Source organism: Bubalus kerabau, chromosome 15 (genome assembly GCF_029407905.1).
Source record: "Bubalus kerabau isolate K-KA32 ecotype Philippines breed swamp buffalo chromosome 15, PCC_UOA_SB_1v2, whole genome shotgun sequence".
NCBI classification, from domain to species: domain Eukaryota; kingdom Metazoa; phylum Chordata; class Mammalia; order Artiodactyla; family Bovidae; genus Bubalus; species Bubalus kerabau.
This window is the reverse complement of record NC_073638.1, coordinates 18,096,017-18,113,563: the sequence shown is the minus strand read 5'-3', so window position 1 is coordinate 18,113,563 and position 17,547 is coordinate 18,096,017. Positions and strand designations below refer to the sequence as shown.

At 41.0% G+C, this 17,547-nt stretch overlaps 1 protein-coding gene and 1 long non-coding RNA gene across 4 annotated transcripts in view; one reads left to right on the top strand and one right to left on the bottom strand.

The window, feature by feature from the left end:
• Positions 1-17,547, top strand: part of EXPH5 (exophilin 5) — a 102,004-nt gene that overhangs the window by 64,321 nt on the left and 20,136 nt on the right. Inside the window, exons 2-4 of one of the 2 annotated variants that reach the window (XM_055547817.1) lie at positions 1,310-1,470; positions 4,934-5,096; positions 14,802-14,847. In XM_055547817.1, the coding sequence (XP_055403792.1) occupies positions 1,310-1,470; positions 4,934-5,096; positions 14,802-14,847 (370 nt within the window). Of the gene's footprint in view, positions 1-1,309; positions 1,471-4,933; positions 5,097-5,912; positions 6,124-14,801; positions 14,848-17,547 lie in introns of those variants that run through there. The other variant, XM_055547818.1, reaches the window with a different exon arrangement.
• LOC129628382 (uncharacterized) lies at positions 6,868-16,711 on the bottom strand. 2 transcript variants are annotated; one of them, XR_008702803.1, is made up of 4 exons: positions 16,381-16,711; positions 14,956-15,383; positions 8,303-8,423; positions 6,868-7,175 (listed from the first exon to the last, which is right to left on the bottom strand). It is a non-coding gene; the product is annotated as an uncharacterized LOC129628382 (long non-coding RNA). The 2 variants fall into 2 exon arrangements; XR_008702804.1 differs by having other exon boundaries at positions 16,574-16,711.

Genomic DNA, 17,547 nt, shown 5'->3' with positions numbered 1-17,547 from the left:
TTATAAGATGACAGTATCATAGCCCTAAGCAGGAACCTGACTTGCAACCATTACAGTTCATTGCCTTTAACCCCAAGTTAGCCATTCTGCAGCTGTCTTGCACACCACTTTCTTAGGAGTACAGAGTCTCTAACATTTGTGCTTCACAGAGGACCCTGAATAAAGGGCAACTGTGGAGTTATAAGAAATTCTTTCCAAAGCAGCAGAATTTCCCAAGCTTGGAGCCCAACAAGAAGCCTGGCTTTTTCTTCAGAAGTTTGTCAACCTGACCCTTTGATGAAATTTGTCATTAGGTTCTTCTGACTCCCTTTCCTGCTTTATTTACCTCTGTCCAGGGCAGTCTCCCTCTGGGATTAAACATCTCTCATTTCCAAACAGTTCTAGGGTCCTCCTCAAATGGAGAAAATGATCTGCTTTAAAAAAAAAAAAAAAAAAAAAAGTCACAACTGATGATTTAACTAAGAACTTAGAGCAGCATTTTCATTTGAAAGAAGACTAAGTAGATAAGGCCAGGAGAGAAGGAAAAAGAAACAATAGGAGAATTTCAGTTCTGACATTCTGGAAGTATGGGTCAGACACATTTGTGCTTTGGATGACTTTTCCTATTAAGCTCAAATCACACTTTCCCTTACTACTGAGCATTAGCCATGCCCTCATCACAGGCTTTTGTGATTTTGTATTTAAAGAATTCCATTATCTAAGACCATTACATTTAGCAATTTCTTTTCTCCATGTAAGCTTTTCTTCTTGACCACTCGATGGGCAAATAAGGACCCAAATGACAACCCACTCTAGTAATCTTGCCTGGAAAATTCCAAGGATAGAGGAGCCTGGTGGGCTCTAGTCCATGGGACTGCAAAGAGTTGAACATGACTAAGCAACCAAGAACTGCTGCTGACATCTGTTATAGGACCTGTTGCATAAACATTGCTCAATGAACATCTGATTGTTAACAAATAAATGAATGAGTAAACAGAACTAGAGTATTCTAGTTTCTCCATGTCATTAAAATTATCTATCAATCAGTTGCATTATCAGGTCAGGTTTGCACAATGCTCAACCCACAATGTCCTCAGCAACTTGATTATTTCAACTATTAGGAAAAACTTTTAGATTGTCATGGTGTTTAGATGAGTACAGTCAAAATATATACATGGTAGGGTAGTGAAAAGGAAACTTGAACTAGAGCCAATTTTCCCCTGGACTTACAGGTTATGCAACTCCTCCACCAGGTAAAGTTTAACCCATCACATGAGTTTGCACTTCATCTGAAGAAATTTAAAGCATGTGTATTTTTGTTCTATTTCAGCAAACTCCAGAAGACAAAGAGGGATATCAGATGGCTTCAAGGAGTGACTGGTGAATGGTTTGAAGAAATTCAAAGGAAAAAGTTTTGTAATGAAACAGATGTTAGCCAAATGTTAAAACAACCGCTTACACATAGGCTGAGAAAGGGGATGGCAGAAAATGGTGAGACCTTATGGCTCTTCATTGTAGATAAAGGTTCAGTGGGATCTCTAATTTAACCAATCTGTGTTTAGGACTATTTTTAAATCATAAGGGACAAAAGTTCATAATAAAAAGAGTGAACTGAAAATGTACTGTTATGTCTTGGTGGGGGGCGGGTGTTTTTATAGTCATGCAAGACAGCACAGTGGTTAAGAACACAGGCATCAATATCAAAAAGGGCTGGATTCAAATACCCACTCTCTCTCTCTCCTCTCTATTCTATCAGAATTCATGTGACTCTCTGTAAGCCTCAATTTTCACATCTTTAAATGGGTATGATCATCATATGGTGGTTATTGAGAATTAAATAAAATAACATATATAAAGTACTGAGTCCTAACATGGTAGCATTTAAATAAATGGAATGATGGTGCAGAAGGAGGGGGAGACAAAAGAGGCTAGGGGAGGAGAACAGAGAATGAAGAGAACAGGTGGTAAAGTTGCTTCCACCCTTCTGGTACTTTGGTAACTTAAACCCCATAAATGAGCTCAAACAAACGTCTTCCGTAGACATTCTAACTTTGTAACTACCAGCATGTCGACATGTCTAAAGTACTACAGTATGATGGACTTGATATATGTAGCTCTGGAGAAAAGGAAAGATATATCCATCTGAATGAGGAGTTCCAAAGAATAGCAAGCAGAGATAAGAAAGCCTTCCTAAGTTATCAATGAAAAGAAATAGAGGAAAACAATACAATGAGGAAGACTGGAGATCTCTTCAAAAAACTTAAGAGATACCAAGGGAAGATTTAATGCAAAGATGGGCACAATAGGACGTCCCTGGTGGTCCAGTGGTTAAAAATCTTCCTGTCTGTGCAGGGGACGCAGGTTCTATCCCTGGTCCAGGAAGACTGTGTATGCAGCAGAGCATCTAAAGCCCATGCACCACAACTACTGAGCCCACGTGCTGCAGCTACTGAAGCCTGATCACCCAAGAGCCTGTGCTCCTCAAGAGAAGCCACAGCAGTGAGAAACTCGTGCACCACCACAAGAGAGAAGCCCCTGCTCACCACAACTAGAGAAGAGTCCAAGCACCAATGAAGACCCAGCACAGCCAGAAATAAATAAACACTTAAAAAAAAAAAGATGGTCACAATAAAGGACAGAAACAGTATGGACCTAACAGAAGCAGAAGATATTAAGAAGAGGTGGCAAGAATACACAGAAGAACTATACAATAAAAGATCTTCATGACCAGATAACCACGATCTTGTGATCACTCACTTAGAGCCAGACATCCTGGAATGCGAAGTCAAGTGGGCCTTAGGAAGCATCACTATGAACAAAGCTAGTGGAGGTGATGGAATTCCAGCTGAGCTATTTCAAATCCTGAAAGATGATGCTATTAAAATGCTGCACTCAATATGCCAGCAAATTTGGAAAACTCAACAGTGGCCACAGGGCTGGAAAAGGTCGGTTTACATTCCAATTCCAAAGAAAGGCAATGCCAAAGAATGTTCAAACTACCACACAATTGCACTCATTTCACACACTAGCAAAGTAATGCTGAAAATTCTCCAAACTAGGCTTCAACAGTATATGAACCGAGAACTTCCAGATGTTCAAGCTGGATTTAGAAAAGGCAGAGGAACCAGAGATCAAATTGCCAACATCCGCTGGATCATTGAAAAAGCAAGAGAATTCCAGAAAAACATCTGCCTCATTGACTATGCTAAAGCCTTTTATTGTGTGGATCACAACCAACTGTGGAAAATTCTGAAACAGATGGGAATACCAGACCACCTGACCTGCCTCTTGAGAAATCTGTATGTAGGTCAAGAAGCAACAGTTAGAACCAGACATGGAATAACACAGTGGTTGCAAATTGGGAAAGGAGTACGTCAAGGCAGTATATTGTCACCCTGCTTATTTCACTTATATGCAAAGTACATCATGTGAAATGCTGGGCTGGATGAATCATAAGCTAGAATCAAGATTTCTAGGAGAAATATCAATAACCTCAGATATGCAGATGATACCACCTGTATGGCAGAAAGCAAGGAGCCTCTTGATGAAAGTGAAAGAGGAGAGTGGAAAAGCTGGCTTAAAACTCAACATTCAAAACACAAAGATCATGGCTTGTGGTCTCATCAGTTCATGGCAAATAGGTGGGGAAACAATGGAAACAGTGACAGACAGTACAGAAGGAGGGGGAGACAAAAGAGGCAGGGGGAGGAGATTAATTTTCTTGGGCTCCAAAATCACTGCAGATGGTGACTGCAGCCATGAAATTAAAAGATGCTTACTCCTTGGAAGAAAAGTTATGACCAACATAGATAGCATATTAAAAAGCAAAGACATTCCTTTGCTGACAAAGGTCCATCTAGTCAAAGCTATAGTTTTTCCTGTAGTTATGTATGGATGTGAGAGTTGGACCATAAAGAAAGCTGAGCACTGAAGAATTGATGTTTTTGAACTGTGGTGTTAGAGGAGACTCTTGAGAGTCCCTTGGACTGCAAGGAGATCCAACCAGTCCATCCTAAAGGAAATCAGTCCTGAATATTCATTGGAAGACTGATGCTGAAGCTGCAGGTCCAATAGTTTGGCCACCTGATGCAAAGAACTGACACGTTAGAAAACCCCCTGGTGCTGGGAAAGATTGAAGGCAGGAGGAGAAGGGGGCGACAGAGGATGAGATGGTTGGATGGCATCACTGACTTGATGGATGTGAGTCTGAGCAAGCTCCAGGAGTTGGTGATGGACAGGGAAACCTGGCGTGCTGCGGTCTGTGGGGTCTCAAAGAATTGGACACAACTGAGCGGCTGAACTGACTGAGCTGAGCTCTTGCCTTAAAATTTTTAATACTCATAAGTAATACTATATATTATCTGTACATATATTATACATATTTATGTTACATGCTTACCCACATATAAAGCATATATGTAGCAAATACATATACACAGAGATAGATTTTTGATGGGAATAAGAAATACTCTGAAGGGTCTAATATGCTTTTCCTTTACTTTCTTTGATATGAAAAGTTATGTAGTGTCTCACGATGGTTTTAAAGCACCAAAATAAAGATTTCTAAAGGACATGTTAGTTAAGAGTGGCATGAGAATTGAATGAGGTCCCTAACAAAGGTTTGATTTTGGTTTGCCATGGGGAAGATACATTGAGAAAGCCTTGAAGCTGGAATAGGGGGAGGGACGTTCTATAGAACTGCAGTCCACAATACATATCGAAAGACTCCCTACTTTTTGTGAGGTTTTTTTCCCCCAATGAGCAGAACCGTCCATGGCACAGGAGTGCCCCTAGTTCCTGCGGTTCATATAGGGATGAGCCACCCCCCCCACCACCAGTTCATATAGGGATGCCTGCATTTCTAGACTGCGTGGACGGTGAAGAGAGATTAGTTCTCCAATATATTTACCTGAAAATATTTTAGTCATGCAAAATTTTTATAATTTTCATTTAGATCCTGTGGAATTACAAACATCAAGATCTAAAAATATATTCAGTCAAAGAAACCCAACATCCATTGCTTCTCGGCTGAGCTTCAGATCATCATTTGCTTCCTTGTTCTCATTCAGAAAATCCAGAAAGGAGACTTCAAAGCTTCAATCGCTGGGACAGACAGGGTGAGTAAACTCAGATCATGTGACAGCTCATTAGTTACCGGATCCCGGAGGCCAGCAGCCTGTTTTGTGTTGAGAATGTTTAATGTTTGTTCTTAGCATTTAATTCCAGATAGTAACAAAGGAAACGGGGCTGAGCTCTGTAAGGGACAAAGTCCTTACGAAACTTTGAAACTGGGCTTGTCTGAAATCCAACTTCTAACCAATGGCACAAGTCCCAGGAGGTGGACAAGGTGAATAATGGGTTAAATGTTGAGAAACAATTATTGACAGTTTTTCCATTGCGCCAAGAGCCTGGTCTATGCCCTGGTCATGAAGATACATTTAAATCAAAACTACTCCTTACTGGAGGAGTATGTGTGTCAGGAGAGTTGGGGCATAAAGAGTAAATGAATGTAAATCAGATGAACAAAGAGTAGAGAAAATCTGAATTTTGAAGCAGAGAAAAATATGTTACCATCATTACAAATATTCAGAGCAGCCATTCTTCTGTAGTTGCCTGGAACTTAAACTTCAAGTGAAGAAAGGGAAGCTTTGAGAGCAATGGAGGTATGGTTCCAGTTGATTCCCAGTGGAAAACTGTGTAAATCAGTTAGTCTTGACTCATTATGCTGTTGGATTGTTTTGTGAAAAAGAAGCAAGTCTTTGCTTACGTGCAACTGAGCTGACTGCTAAGTATTTTCAGCATGTCTTCCTGGTTGAAAAGCTTCCCACCCTCTTAAGGTGTTGGCTTGGCACGTGATATGTTCCTTGTGTGCTATTAAGTGTGCACTGCAGTGCTAAGTAAAAAGTGTTGGAGGTCACTCTTGCTGAAAAACAGTAGGCAGCAAGCAGCTGGCGAGGTATGTGATGAGTCTCTGAGACTCACTCAGCTCTGTCCTCCCCTCTTAGGGGAATGGAAGGTTTTTACTTCCAGCTTTCAGCTGAGGCTGTTTTTGTCCTTGACAAAATAATGAAGAGCTGAACAAAATGTAGATTTTTGTGATTGTTTTCTACGAGAGTTGCTTACAAGGAAATACTCTTCAAACTGGTGAGTTGCTTTTCTTTGTAAAAATATTTAAAACACTAGTAATTCTCTCATTTGACAATTTCAAATTGAGTATTTCCTTTATAAGAAATATTTCTTTTAAAGAGAAAAGAAATATTCTTAATATGAGGGGTGGCTGGGACTTATGATGTAATTTGTGTTTCAGGTAATTTTCTTTAAGGCAGAGTTTTATTGTAGCTTAACAATGTAACATTAGTAAACTAGGAAAAGTTGAGGTAACCGACAAGTTAATTTCAAGCTCATATTGTAAGTTGCTGCAAAAGTGGATCAAAGAAGGTAAAAAAACAGTCTTCATTCTGGGTATCATGGATTTTGGTTATAGATCAAATTTTTTTTTAATGAAACTCTTGCAAAATTCTGTTTAGCAACTGTTCTTCTTAAATACCAAAGTGACTTGTAGCTCTCTTTTAACCAGACAAATACAACATATAAAAATGAAACAAATTTTATCCTTTAAGCATATGTTTATGTTTCACAGTTTTCAGATTTGCCATCTTTAAATACATTTCATTTTCAAACTAATTGTGCTGGTTTAAAATGTAACAAATACACTGTTTTTTGCTCCTAGTAGGTTTCAGAAGATAAAGCATAGAAATATACCCTTTTTATTTTTACATCTGAGCGTGACCTAAATATTTGGATCTAAATCCTGAATTTGAATGTGTGTATTGGGGGAAAGGTTGTTTTTAAGGGTGTGTAGGACTATGGTAGGACAGTAAATGGTCATACAGTCTGAGGGGCTCTTTATTATTAAGTGGAGCTTTTTTCGTTCAGCAGTTCTGATCTTTTTCAAAATACAGAAGCAAGTTTCAGAATCAGACAGGAGCGGCTCCTTGCCCATAAGCACAGTGGGAGGAACTGACAAAGGCCCCGGGGGAAGCAGAGTCATCCTGCTCTGGGAAGCAGTCAGGTTTCTACTTGCTGAAGCCATCAAAACTCGACATTGTCACACTCGGTCCTCTGGAGAACAAGTTAGCCAAGCAGTTTTGGATGATCTTCTGCAAATCACAGAAAGAAGGCCAACCCCCAGAAAGCTGTGGGAACATAGTAACTTCATTAATTAACAAAAAGGCAAAAACTGTTGCCATTTCTGATTCAAATATGACTACTGAAGTTTCTCCTCCCAAATTTATGTACTACCTAATTATCCCATTATTATTTTAATCCTATTTGTAAATAATTGAACTGTACTCTCTGTGACTCTACCACAACCCCAGGAACAAAGAAATAATTTCCACTAGTGCTTTAATCATTTATTGCTAGCCAGCAAATTCAAGAAAAGTATACATATACAATTGTAGCTTGGTATCTGTGGGGGATTGGTTCTGGGACCTCTTGCAGATACCAAACCCCACAGATGCTCGAGTATCTTATTAAAAATGTACAGATAGCACTCTCTATCCACAGATTCGGCCAACGGGGGCTCCATCCATGGCTAGTTGAGTCTGCAGAACCCACGGATACTGAGGGCTGACAGGATTGCATATCTTTCTCTTAACGTTTACCTGTAAGTTATGTTTTCTCGCGTCTTATTTGGGGGCGTTTATTATCTGAGACATATGGTACTCAGCCCCCACCACAGAATTTCAGTAACTCCGTTGCCTCACAAATGCCTTCCACGTAGTTCAGCAAGTACCTAACAGTGTATGCCATGAACTTATAAATGCAGCTTCCCTGGCGGCCCAATAGTATCTCCAGTTATTTTTTCTTGTTCCAGATCCCCCATTATCCCACCGATTACTCCCCTCTGTGAATAGGTGGTGTGCCACCCTCTGTCCTATAAGCCAACACACTCCACCATGAAGTCATCCTGCAAGGGGGCCCCTTATCTTTGTGCCTACAATTCTCGAAGCTGTGAAGCCACGTGTCCCCAGTTCATTATGGTGATTTTAGGGCGGTGCATTGTTTTCCCCTCTACTCTTCCCTTTGTTGTAGTCCCAAGGACTAGAGCAAAGAGGAAGTACAAGAGAAATAGCTCATAAGGCTCATGAGTAACATGTGCAATCAAATTCAAGTTGACCTCTTTCCTTTGAGGACCTGCACAGTGTGTAGCATACAGTAAGTACTGAGCACAATGCTGTGATTAGAGAGCAACAGCTGCTCTCCTGGAGTGAGGGTGTGCATGCTGACTACCCTGTCCCTTTAGGATGGTTTTTTTTACCTGAGGATGCAAAGTGTTTCGGTGGATCCATCCAGGCCCCCTAGCTGCTCTTCAGACATGCCCAAATTTGTCTGATCTATCACAGGATGTACACAGCAGTCCAGCAGTCTAGCTGCAACCTCTGTTTACATAAGCAAAAAGTTCAAATGCAATTTTGGAAAGTTTAAAGAGCAGGTAACTTTTTCTCCCTGAATTCTGTTTTCTGTCTCTCTTTCTCTTTTCCTCCTTCTCTCTTTCCAAATGTCCTACTATACCATCTTCCTTCTTCCTGCCAAGTACCTAGGTTTGAGTTGGAGGACACAGGAATGTAAGACACCTAGATCAAAGGAGAAATCAGAGTAAGGAAAACCCTTCTTTGGAAATGCTCCTCCAGTGATCCCAGGTGTGGCACCGATTGTGGTGACAGGAGGGAGAAGCAAGACAAAGGGAGTGGTTCCCAGTTGATCTGGTTGATCATTATTAGAATTTCACCAGCACTTAAAACTAATGACAGATTACCAGGCCCCAGCCTTATGATTCTGACTCAGGTCTGAAGTGGGGCCCTTGATTTTTATTTCTCTAGGATATTTGGATGTTTATCCAGGTTTGAAAGCTACAACAGCAGAGCTTCCTACCCCCCACTATGGTAAGGGCCGTCAGAATTCCTGGCATGTGATAGTTTCTCTTATTTATCAAAGTCCTACTCTGTTGATTAGATACTGCATTTAGATCTGGAGATAAAATCCTGAAAACAAGGCAAAGTCCTCAGCTGGAGGGCTTTAAAATCTAGCGGGGAACACCAGATGACTGCGTACAGTTGGGCAGAACTCTAGGAAGTGACAATCACATCACAATCATCATGGATTCATATATTCATTATGGTGATTTTCAGGCAAATGACAGTAAGGATCTTGAGGAAGAGATGCCTTCTGGCCTAGCTGCAACCTGAGTGACATCAGTGAATACACTGATGATTATGGTGTAATATGGTGAGTGTGGTGGATGCATGGTATTTATGCCATGAGATTATTATAGGAGAAGCACTTAACTCAGACTGGAGAATCAGAAGCATTCCTGCAAGAAGAGAGCCAGAGTCTGAAGGACATATAGGACTGAGCTAGGCAATTTAGAATTGGGAAGTTGTGCCAGGCAGAAAGAAATGACACAACAAAGATTCAGAAACTAGAAAAAAGCAAGAATCCATCTAGGTCATTGAGGTTCAGTGACCCAGTATAAAGTGAGACTGATAAGAGGTGGGGTGGGAGTATTTGGCAGAGGCCAGAACGTGGAAACCTTATACATGCTAAGGAGCTTGGTCTTGATCCTGTAGACAGCAGGGAGACATTCATCCCTTTCTAAGAATACCATTCTTTTCCTTATTACATATACTGTATATGTATATGTGTGTGTGTGTGTGTGTGTGTGTATTTTATACATGTAACAGATAAAATCACCCATCTCACCCACTGACCTGAACAAGCACTAATATTTTGGTGTATTTCATGCATATGTGCATGTGCATATTGTATTTATGTTTTTCATTAAACAGAAAAGTGACATAATGAGATACTCACTTTAGCTCAGTGGTTTGCAATCAGGGGCAGTTTTACACCCCAAAAGGCATTTGACAGTGTCTGAAGACATTTCTGGTTTCTACAGCTGAAGGGTGGGTGCTATTGGCATCTAGTGGGTAGGGGTCAGAGATGTTGCTAAACATCGTATAATGCATGTGATAAACCACCGCACTGAAGAAATGCCAGTAGTACCAAGGCTGAGAAACTGCTCTGTCTATAGCTGGCAATGTGACAATATACATGAGAGATCTTTAAGGTATGGCTTAGTAGGACTTATGAGCAAATGCGTCTGAGATAGCTTTCTATCTCTTGAAATCACCCAAATCCAGAGGACTTTAACCAGCGTGGTTTTTGTGACGGCACTGTTGTTTTAGTCAATCTCCAAGTGGAAGCCCTTCGCACCAGAAACATACACTAACTGGAATATGTTAGTATTATAACATACATTTACAGCAGGCCTGGAAGTGACTGTGGAGACTCTGGGCCTCCAAGCCTCCTGAGTCCTACACCCTGCCTGCTACCTCGATCCAGAGTGGCTCCCAAGGCCTTGCACACTGTCAGGGAGCGTGCATCCTTGCACTCACAGCACACCCTCACTCTCAGTGACACTCTTTCCCAGTTGTGCCACCCGCCATCCTTAGGAATTCCCCTTCACTCCAAGTCAGGCTAGGGACCTGATCAGCTGATGAGAATGTTAAGCTGCTCAGGGACACCAAGAGGCTGGCTTCTCCGCAGGACTTCGGGAAGAATCTTCACAGTCAGGCACGTTCTCTTGGCTGCAGGCAAATGAATTACTTGTCAATTCCCAGCTTCCTTGCTGTCTTACATCTCCAGGTTTGTGCTCCTGGTGTTCTTAGGCTCTCATACCTGTTCAGCCAGCACCTTCTCTCCCTGTTACTTTCCCAGTTCATCCTGGCAAGTGCTCACCAGCCCCTCTGCCTTTTCATTTTACTTAAGCCCCTGTATTGTCCTTAGAACATTGTGGCTTGCCTTTTGGCTCTTTATGTACCTAATCTTTCCTGTCACAAAGCCTCTTAGAACAGTCTCTATATCAGTCATATTTATTTCCTTCAAACCACTCAAAATAGTACTTAGCATGTAGAAGGCATGCAGGCTCAATAAAGACGTATGAAAAGAAAGAATACAAATAAAAGCAATATTTTAACTTCTAAATATTATTAGTATAGAGCTGGTATTTCAGAAAAATATGAAAAAAATCCATATTAATTTTAATTTCTGTTTAAATTTTGAGCTAAACTATAAAATATATGCTGTTGTTGTTTGTTGTTGTTCAGTTGCTAAGTAGCGTCCAACTCTTTGCAACCCCATGAATTGCAGCATGAACTCCCCATGAGCACCAGGATTCCGTGTCCTTCACTATCTCCCTAAGTTTGCTCAAACTCATATCCGTTGAGTCAGTGATGCCATCCAACCATCTCATCCTCTGCCACCCCCTTCTACTTTTGCTTTCAATCTTTCCCAGCATCGGGGTCTTTCCCATTGTCAGCTCTTCACATCAGGTGGCCAAAGTATTGGAACTTCTGCTTCAGAATCAGTACTTCCAATGAAGACTCAGTTGATTTCCTTTAGGATCGACAGGTTTGATCTCCTTCCTGTCCAAGGGACTCTCAAGAGTCTTCTCTAGCATAATTCAAAAGCATCAATTCTTCCCTGCTCAGCCTTCTTTATGGGCCAACTCTAACCTCCTTGCATAACTACTGGAAAAACCATAGCTTTGACTATACGGACCTTTGTTGGCAAAGTGATATCTCTGCTTTTTAATACATTGTCTCAGTTTGTCATAGCTTTTCTTCTGAGGAGCAAGCATCTTTTAATTTCATGTTTAATACATGTTGTTATATTTTAAATGTAAAATTATTTTGCCTCCTAGGTTTTATGCTCAGCTTTCAAGAGCCACGAAGCAGTTAGGGCTTTGAATGAAGGAAAACTGCATCTTGACAATTTTAACTGATCTGACCTAGTCTGAGTTTATTTAATTCTTGATTCCCTCTTCTGTGCTCTTAATGAAGGAGAGAACTTGACTTCATACAAGAGCTCTGAGTCATACGAGAGTTCAGTTCAGTTCAGTCGCTCAGTTGTGTCCAACTCTTTGCAACCCTGTGAACTGCAACATGCCAGGCCTCCCTGTCCATCACCAACTCCCGCAGTTCACCCAAACCCATATCCATTGAGTTGGTGATGCCATCCAACCGTCTCATCCTCTGTCGTCCCCTTTTCCTCCTGCCCTCAATCTTTCCCAGCATCAGGGTCTTTTCAAATGAGTCAGCTCTTTGCATCAGGTGGCCAAAGTATTGGAGTTTCAGCTTCAGCATCAGTCCTTCCAGTGAACACCCAGGACTGATCTCCTTTAGGATGGACTGGTGGGATCTCTTGCAGTCCAGGGGACTCTCAAGAGTCTTCTCCAACACCACAGTTCAAAAGCATCAATTCTTCGGCACTCAGTTTTCTTTATAGTCCAATTTTCACATCACATCCATACACGACCACCAGAAAAACCATAGCCTTGACTAGACGGACCTTTGTGGACAAAGTAATGTCTCTGCTTTTTAATATGCTGTCTAGGTTGGTCATAACTTTCCTTCCAAGGAGTAAGTGTCTTTTAATTTCATGGCTGAAATCACCATCTCCAGTGATTTTGGAGCCCAGAAAAATAAAGTCAGCCACTGTTTCTACTGTTTCCCCATCTATTTGCCATGAATGATGGGACTGGATGCCATGATCTTAGTTTTCTGAATGTTGAGCTTTAAGCCAACTTTTTCACTCTCCTCTCTCACTTTCATCAAGAGACTCTTTAGTTCTTCTTCACTTTCTGCCATAAGGGTGGTGTCATCTGCATATCTGAGGTTATTGATATTTCTCCTGGCAATCTTGATTCCAGCTTGTGCTTCCTCCAGCTCAGTATTTCTCATGATGTACTCTGCACATAAGTTAAATAAGCAGGGTGACAATATACAGCCTTGACGTACTCCTTTACCTATTTGGAACCAGTCTGTTGTTCCATGTCCAGTTCTAACTATTGCTTCCTGACCTGCATACAGGTTTCTCAAGAGGCAGGTCAGGTGGTCTGGTATTCCCATCTCTTTCAGAATTGTCCACAGTTTATTGTGATCCACACAGTCAAAGGCTTTGGCATAGTCAATAAAGCAGAAATACATGTTCTTCTGAAACTCTCTTGCTTTTTCGATAATCCAGTGAATGTTGGCAATTTGATCTCTGGTTCCTCTGCCTTTTCTAAAACCAGCTTGAACATCTGGAAGTTCATGGTTCATGTATTGCTGAAGCCTGGCTTAGAGAATTTTGAGCATTACTTTCCTAGTTTCTATTAACTCTTACTCTGCAATTCAGGCTGCACACCCTTACTTAGGATTATAGATTTAAAAAATCAAAATTCATCTCAATTTTGGACCTAGGTCTTAAAATTTTTTCACCTTCTACTGAATTTTGGAGAAGCCATATAAATAGTAAAAGCGTAATTGTTCTTGTGAAGAGGAACTAAAAAGCCTCGATGAAAGTGAAAGAGGAGAGTGAGAAAGTTGACTTAAAGCTCAACATTCAGAAAATGAAGATCATGGCATCCGGTCCCATCACTTCATGGCAAATAGATGGGGAAACAGTGAAAACAGTGTCAGACTTTATTTTTCTGGGCTCCAAAATCACTACAGATGGTGACTGCCACCATGAAATTAAAAGACGCTTACTCCTTGGAAGGAAAATTATGACCAACCTAGATGGCATATTCAAAAGCAGAGACATTACTTTGCCAACAGAGGTCTGTCTAGTCAAAGCTATGGTTTTTCCAGTGGTCATGTATGTTAGAGTTGGACTGTGAAGAAGGCTGAGCGCTGAAGAATTGATGCTTTTGAACTGTGGTGTTGGAGAAGACTCTTGAGAGTCCCTGGGACAGCGAGGAGATCCAACCAGTCCATTCTGAAGAAGATCAGCCCTGGGATTTCTTTGGAAGGAATGATGCTGAAGTTGAAACTCCAGTACTTTGGCCACCTCATGCGAAGAGTTGACTCATTGGAAAAGCCTCTGATGCTGGGAGGGATTGGGAGCAGGAGGAGAAGGGGACAACAGAGGCTGAGATGGCTGGATGGCATCACTGACTCGATGGACGTGAGTCTGAGTGAACTCTGGGAGTTGGTGATGGACAGGGAGGCCTGGCGTGCTGCGATTCATGGGGTCGCAAAGAGTTGGACACGACTGAGCGACTGAACTGAACTGAACTGAACTGAAGATGCTCTAATAATAAATAAGACATACTTATAAAAATAAGCATCCTGAAGTCATCTTTGTAAGGTTTGCCTTTTGAAAATATCCCCTTATTAATTGTTGTCTGGTTCTAACTTAGTATCTCTTTAAAATAAAAATATACAGAAGCAGAAAATCTGTTTCCCATTTGCAAGAATAGTCTATGCGCCATACTGATCAAGGAGAGTTCTAGATTCAGTTAGCCTGTGGCCAGCTCTGAGTTCAGCCACTATGTACCTTGTACAGTGTCTTCTAACGTCTCTGCACCTGCACCACCCGATCTGTAAAATGAGAGCTGTCAGAGTATCCACTTGACAAGAGTGATGTATTTAAACGAGGTAACTTGTCTATAGAGCATACATACTGCCTGGCACACAGTACTCAACAAATGTAACTATTTCTGTTACTAAGTCTTCATTCTATGTTCAAGTAAAAAGCCACTATTATGTATTTTTTTCTTGGCTACCTGAGTGACAAAGATGTAAAACACTGATCCTAAGCAAGCACAAGAAAATGTTTCTGAGAGATTTTTCAGCAGTGCACTGTGAAAGATCTCCCTACTGAGCATCAGAAATATATCTTCTCAAGATATGGAGATATGATAGAAAATGTGCTATTGATTTTCCAAAAGTTAGGTATTTCTTCAAAGAAGTTATTTCAAATTCTTTCCACAGATGTGATGGCCACACACCTTCTGTGTCTGTGAGGGGAACCACTTTGGTAAGTAACCAAAGAACTAAAGGTTATGCTGAATAATTCAGAATTAATGTAATTCCTGGTTGATTACATATTTATACAGAATTCTCCTTGGTACAGTCTTAAATTTACCTTAGAAGCTTAGATTTCTCCTGCAGAGCTCCAAGTTTCCCAATTGTGATTGGTTTCCAGTTGGCTGTGGTACTGAAATGCTCAAACGGCAGCCTCTGCCTGAGACCTCGCCACTGTCTCTGCTGTTTTACCACCTGTCAGCCCTAAAATGTTGGGCAGAGGAAGAGTTTATTTGAAAGTAGCAGAGGAATCGCAATTTGAGACATTCAGACTGTAGCAAGCTGTAGGCAAGTCTGCTGAAGGTTTATTGTTGTTGTTCAGTTGCTCGGTCGTGTCCGAGTGACTCTACAACCCCATGGACTGCAGCACGCCAGGCTTCCCTGTCCTTCACCATCTCCCAGGGTTTGCTCAAATTCAATGTCCATTGAGTCAGTGATACCATCCAACCACCTCATCTTCTGTTGTCTCCTTCTCCTCCAGAGGGCAGGCTGTATTTGGGCAGGGTGTAAAATGTAAAAAGAGGAGAGTTCAGTTTGATTCTGTCAAAATCAAAAGCATATGGAGACCAGCTTTGAAAATTTCCAAATAAACTTGCAAACCAAGGTGGGTCTGCATAAGACCTCTTCTGGGTAAGATCATCATTTGTAGTCAAAAAGGAAGCCACTGATAGGCGAAAAGCATCTGGACCGAACAAGTTCACATGAGGGCACTGACCAAACAGGATCTCCACAATTTCTCTGAGTTCACATGTTTATAAGATTGAGAAGCTTTGTTTTCTGTTTCTTACTTTTTTTGCCCTCTTGCATTTTGATCTACACCCACCAGTGTCTTTCTGTGCAACTTATATATGGTTTGGAGATGAAAGAAAGAGTTTTGAAGGCACCTAAGAGTGCAGGAGGAAGGTAGAGGCATTTTTCAATAGATTTTGCCTGTAGTACTAACACTTAAACCTTTCTCTCTCATCTTTTTTCAAAAAGCATGGGATAGAATTCTGGTGAGGAGTGCATATATCTCACTTTTGTTTGTCAAGTAAAGAATCTCCTGCAGAGCTCCAAGTTTCCCAATTGTGATTGGTTTCACAAACAAAAGTGAGCCTCCTTTCTTCTTCAAGAGTAATGCTACTTCTTTCTCAGTAACATTGAACCCTCTCTCTCTCTTTTATATGCTTGAGCCCCAGTCATGACACCAGGACCAACTGCTACACTCTCATGGAGAGCTTGTTATCATCCAGGCACTTAACATAGATCATTTCATTTAATACCCAGAGGTAATATATGAAGTAGGTATTATTATTATGCCCACCTAAAGATGAAAAAAACTGAGGTTCAGAGAATTTAAAGATCATGCTCAAAGTCACACTGATACTTGGTAGAGTCAGGATTAGAAAACCCAGGTCTCTGTAACTCTATCACAAGAAGTCAAAAATGCCTATAGCTTAATCAGTCCCAAAACCCTGTGTGCTTATGAACCCCTGTTGCTCCCTACCTGCAGGCTTGCCTGTAACCGAGAAATGGACTGAACTGGCATGCATACAGCTTTGTTCTCTAAAAGAACAGAACCCTATGCCAGGATGGCTTCCCTGGTGGCTTAGATGGTAAAGAACCTTTCTGCAATGCAAGAGACCTGGGTTTGATCCCTGGGTTGGGAAGAGCCCCTGGAGAAGGGAATGGCTACCCACACTAGTATTCTTGCCTGGAGAATTCCATGAACAGAGGAGCCTGGTGGGCTACAGTCCACAGGATCGCAAAGGGTTGGGCATGATTGAGCACCTAACACTACTCCAGGATGCTTCTGTACTCTTGACTTTTCCTCAGAGAAGTGCTCAGAGCTAACCATCCTTTCCCATTTAAGAGAGGTGGTGTCTGAAACAGGTGAGGAGCATAAAAAGAAATGCAAGCACCTAGAAGTTATAAAACAGGAGAGCTAATCTGGAGTTCTTGGGATTTCAAAGTCCAGTCTGAGGATTAGTAAGATACCCTCTTCTTTGACGCTCATAATTGCTGTTTGCCTTTAACAATTTCACTTCTCAGAACACGTCAATCTAAAAAGATAAGAACTGGGAATATAAGTGAAAGTCAAGCCAATGATGTAGCTTCCAGTTAATAACTATTTAAAAAATAAGGGATAAAAAATAATGAAACTTGAAGACAAGTATAACATGTAGATCTCCATTATTTACCCATAAAAGTCCTATCCCCTTAAATGGCAAAGAGCTGGTAGTTGGCCAGTGATGCCACAGGGATTCTTGCCAAGACTTAAGATAATGAACTTCCTCTCATTTGGTTGGCAGCCTAGCAGGTATGGTACAAAGGGGATTCCAATATTTTATAGGAGGCTGTACTACATTTTTGGATGATCCTCTGTTCAAAGAGAAGGAAGCTGCTATTTAAACATTTATATCAGCTTAAAAGAAGCCAAGGGTTTCAGAAAAACAGAATTTTTAGTGCTAGAGTATGAAAGAATTTCAATCTAAAATGGAACCAGGAGATATAAAATGGAAAATCTTATGCATGCCCCCATAAATGCCTGATATACGGAAAACTGATAATAATATTAGAATTTTCTTAAATGATAGACAGTTGGTCAGGGATTGCCTCATATCAGCCATGGGAAGTTTTGCTTATGGTTTCCAGGGGCATGAACAAGAAATGA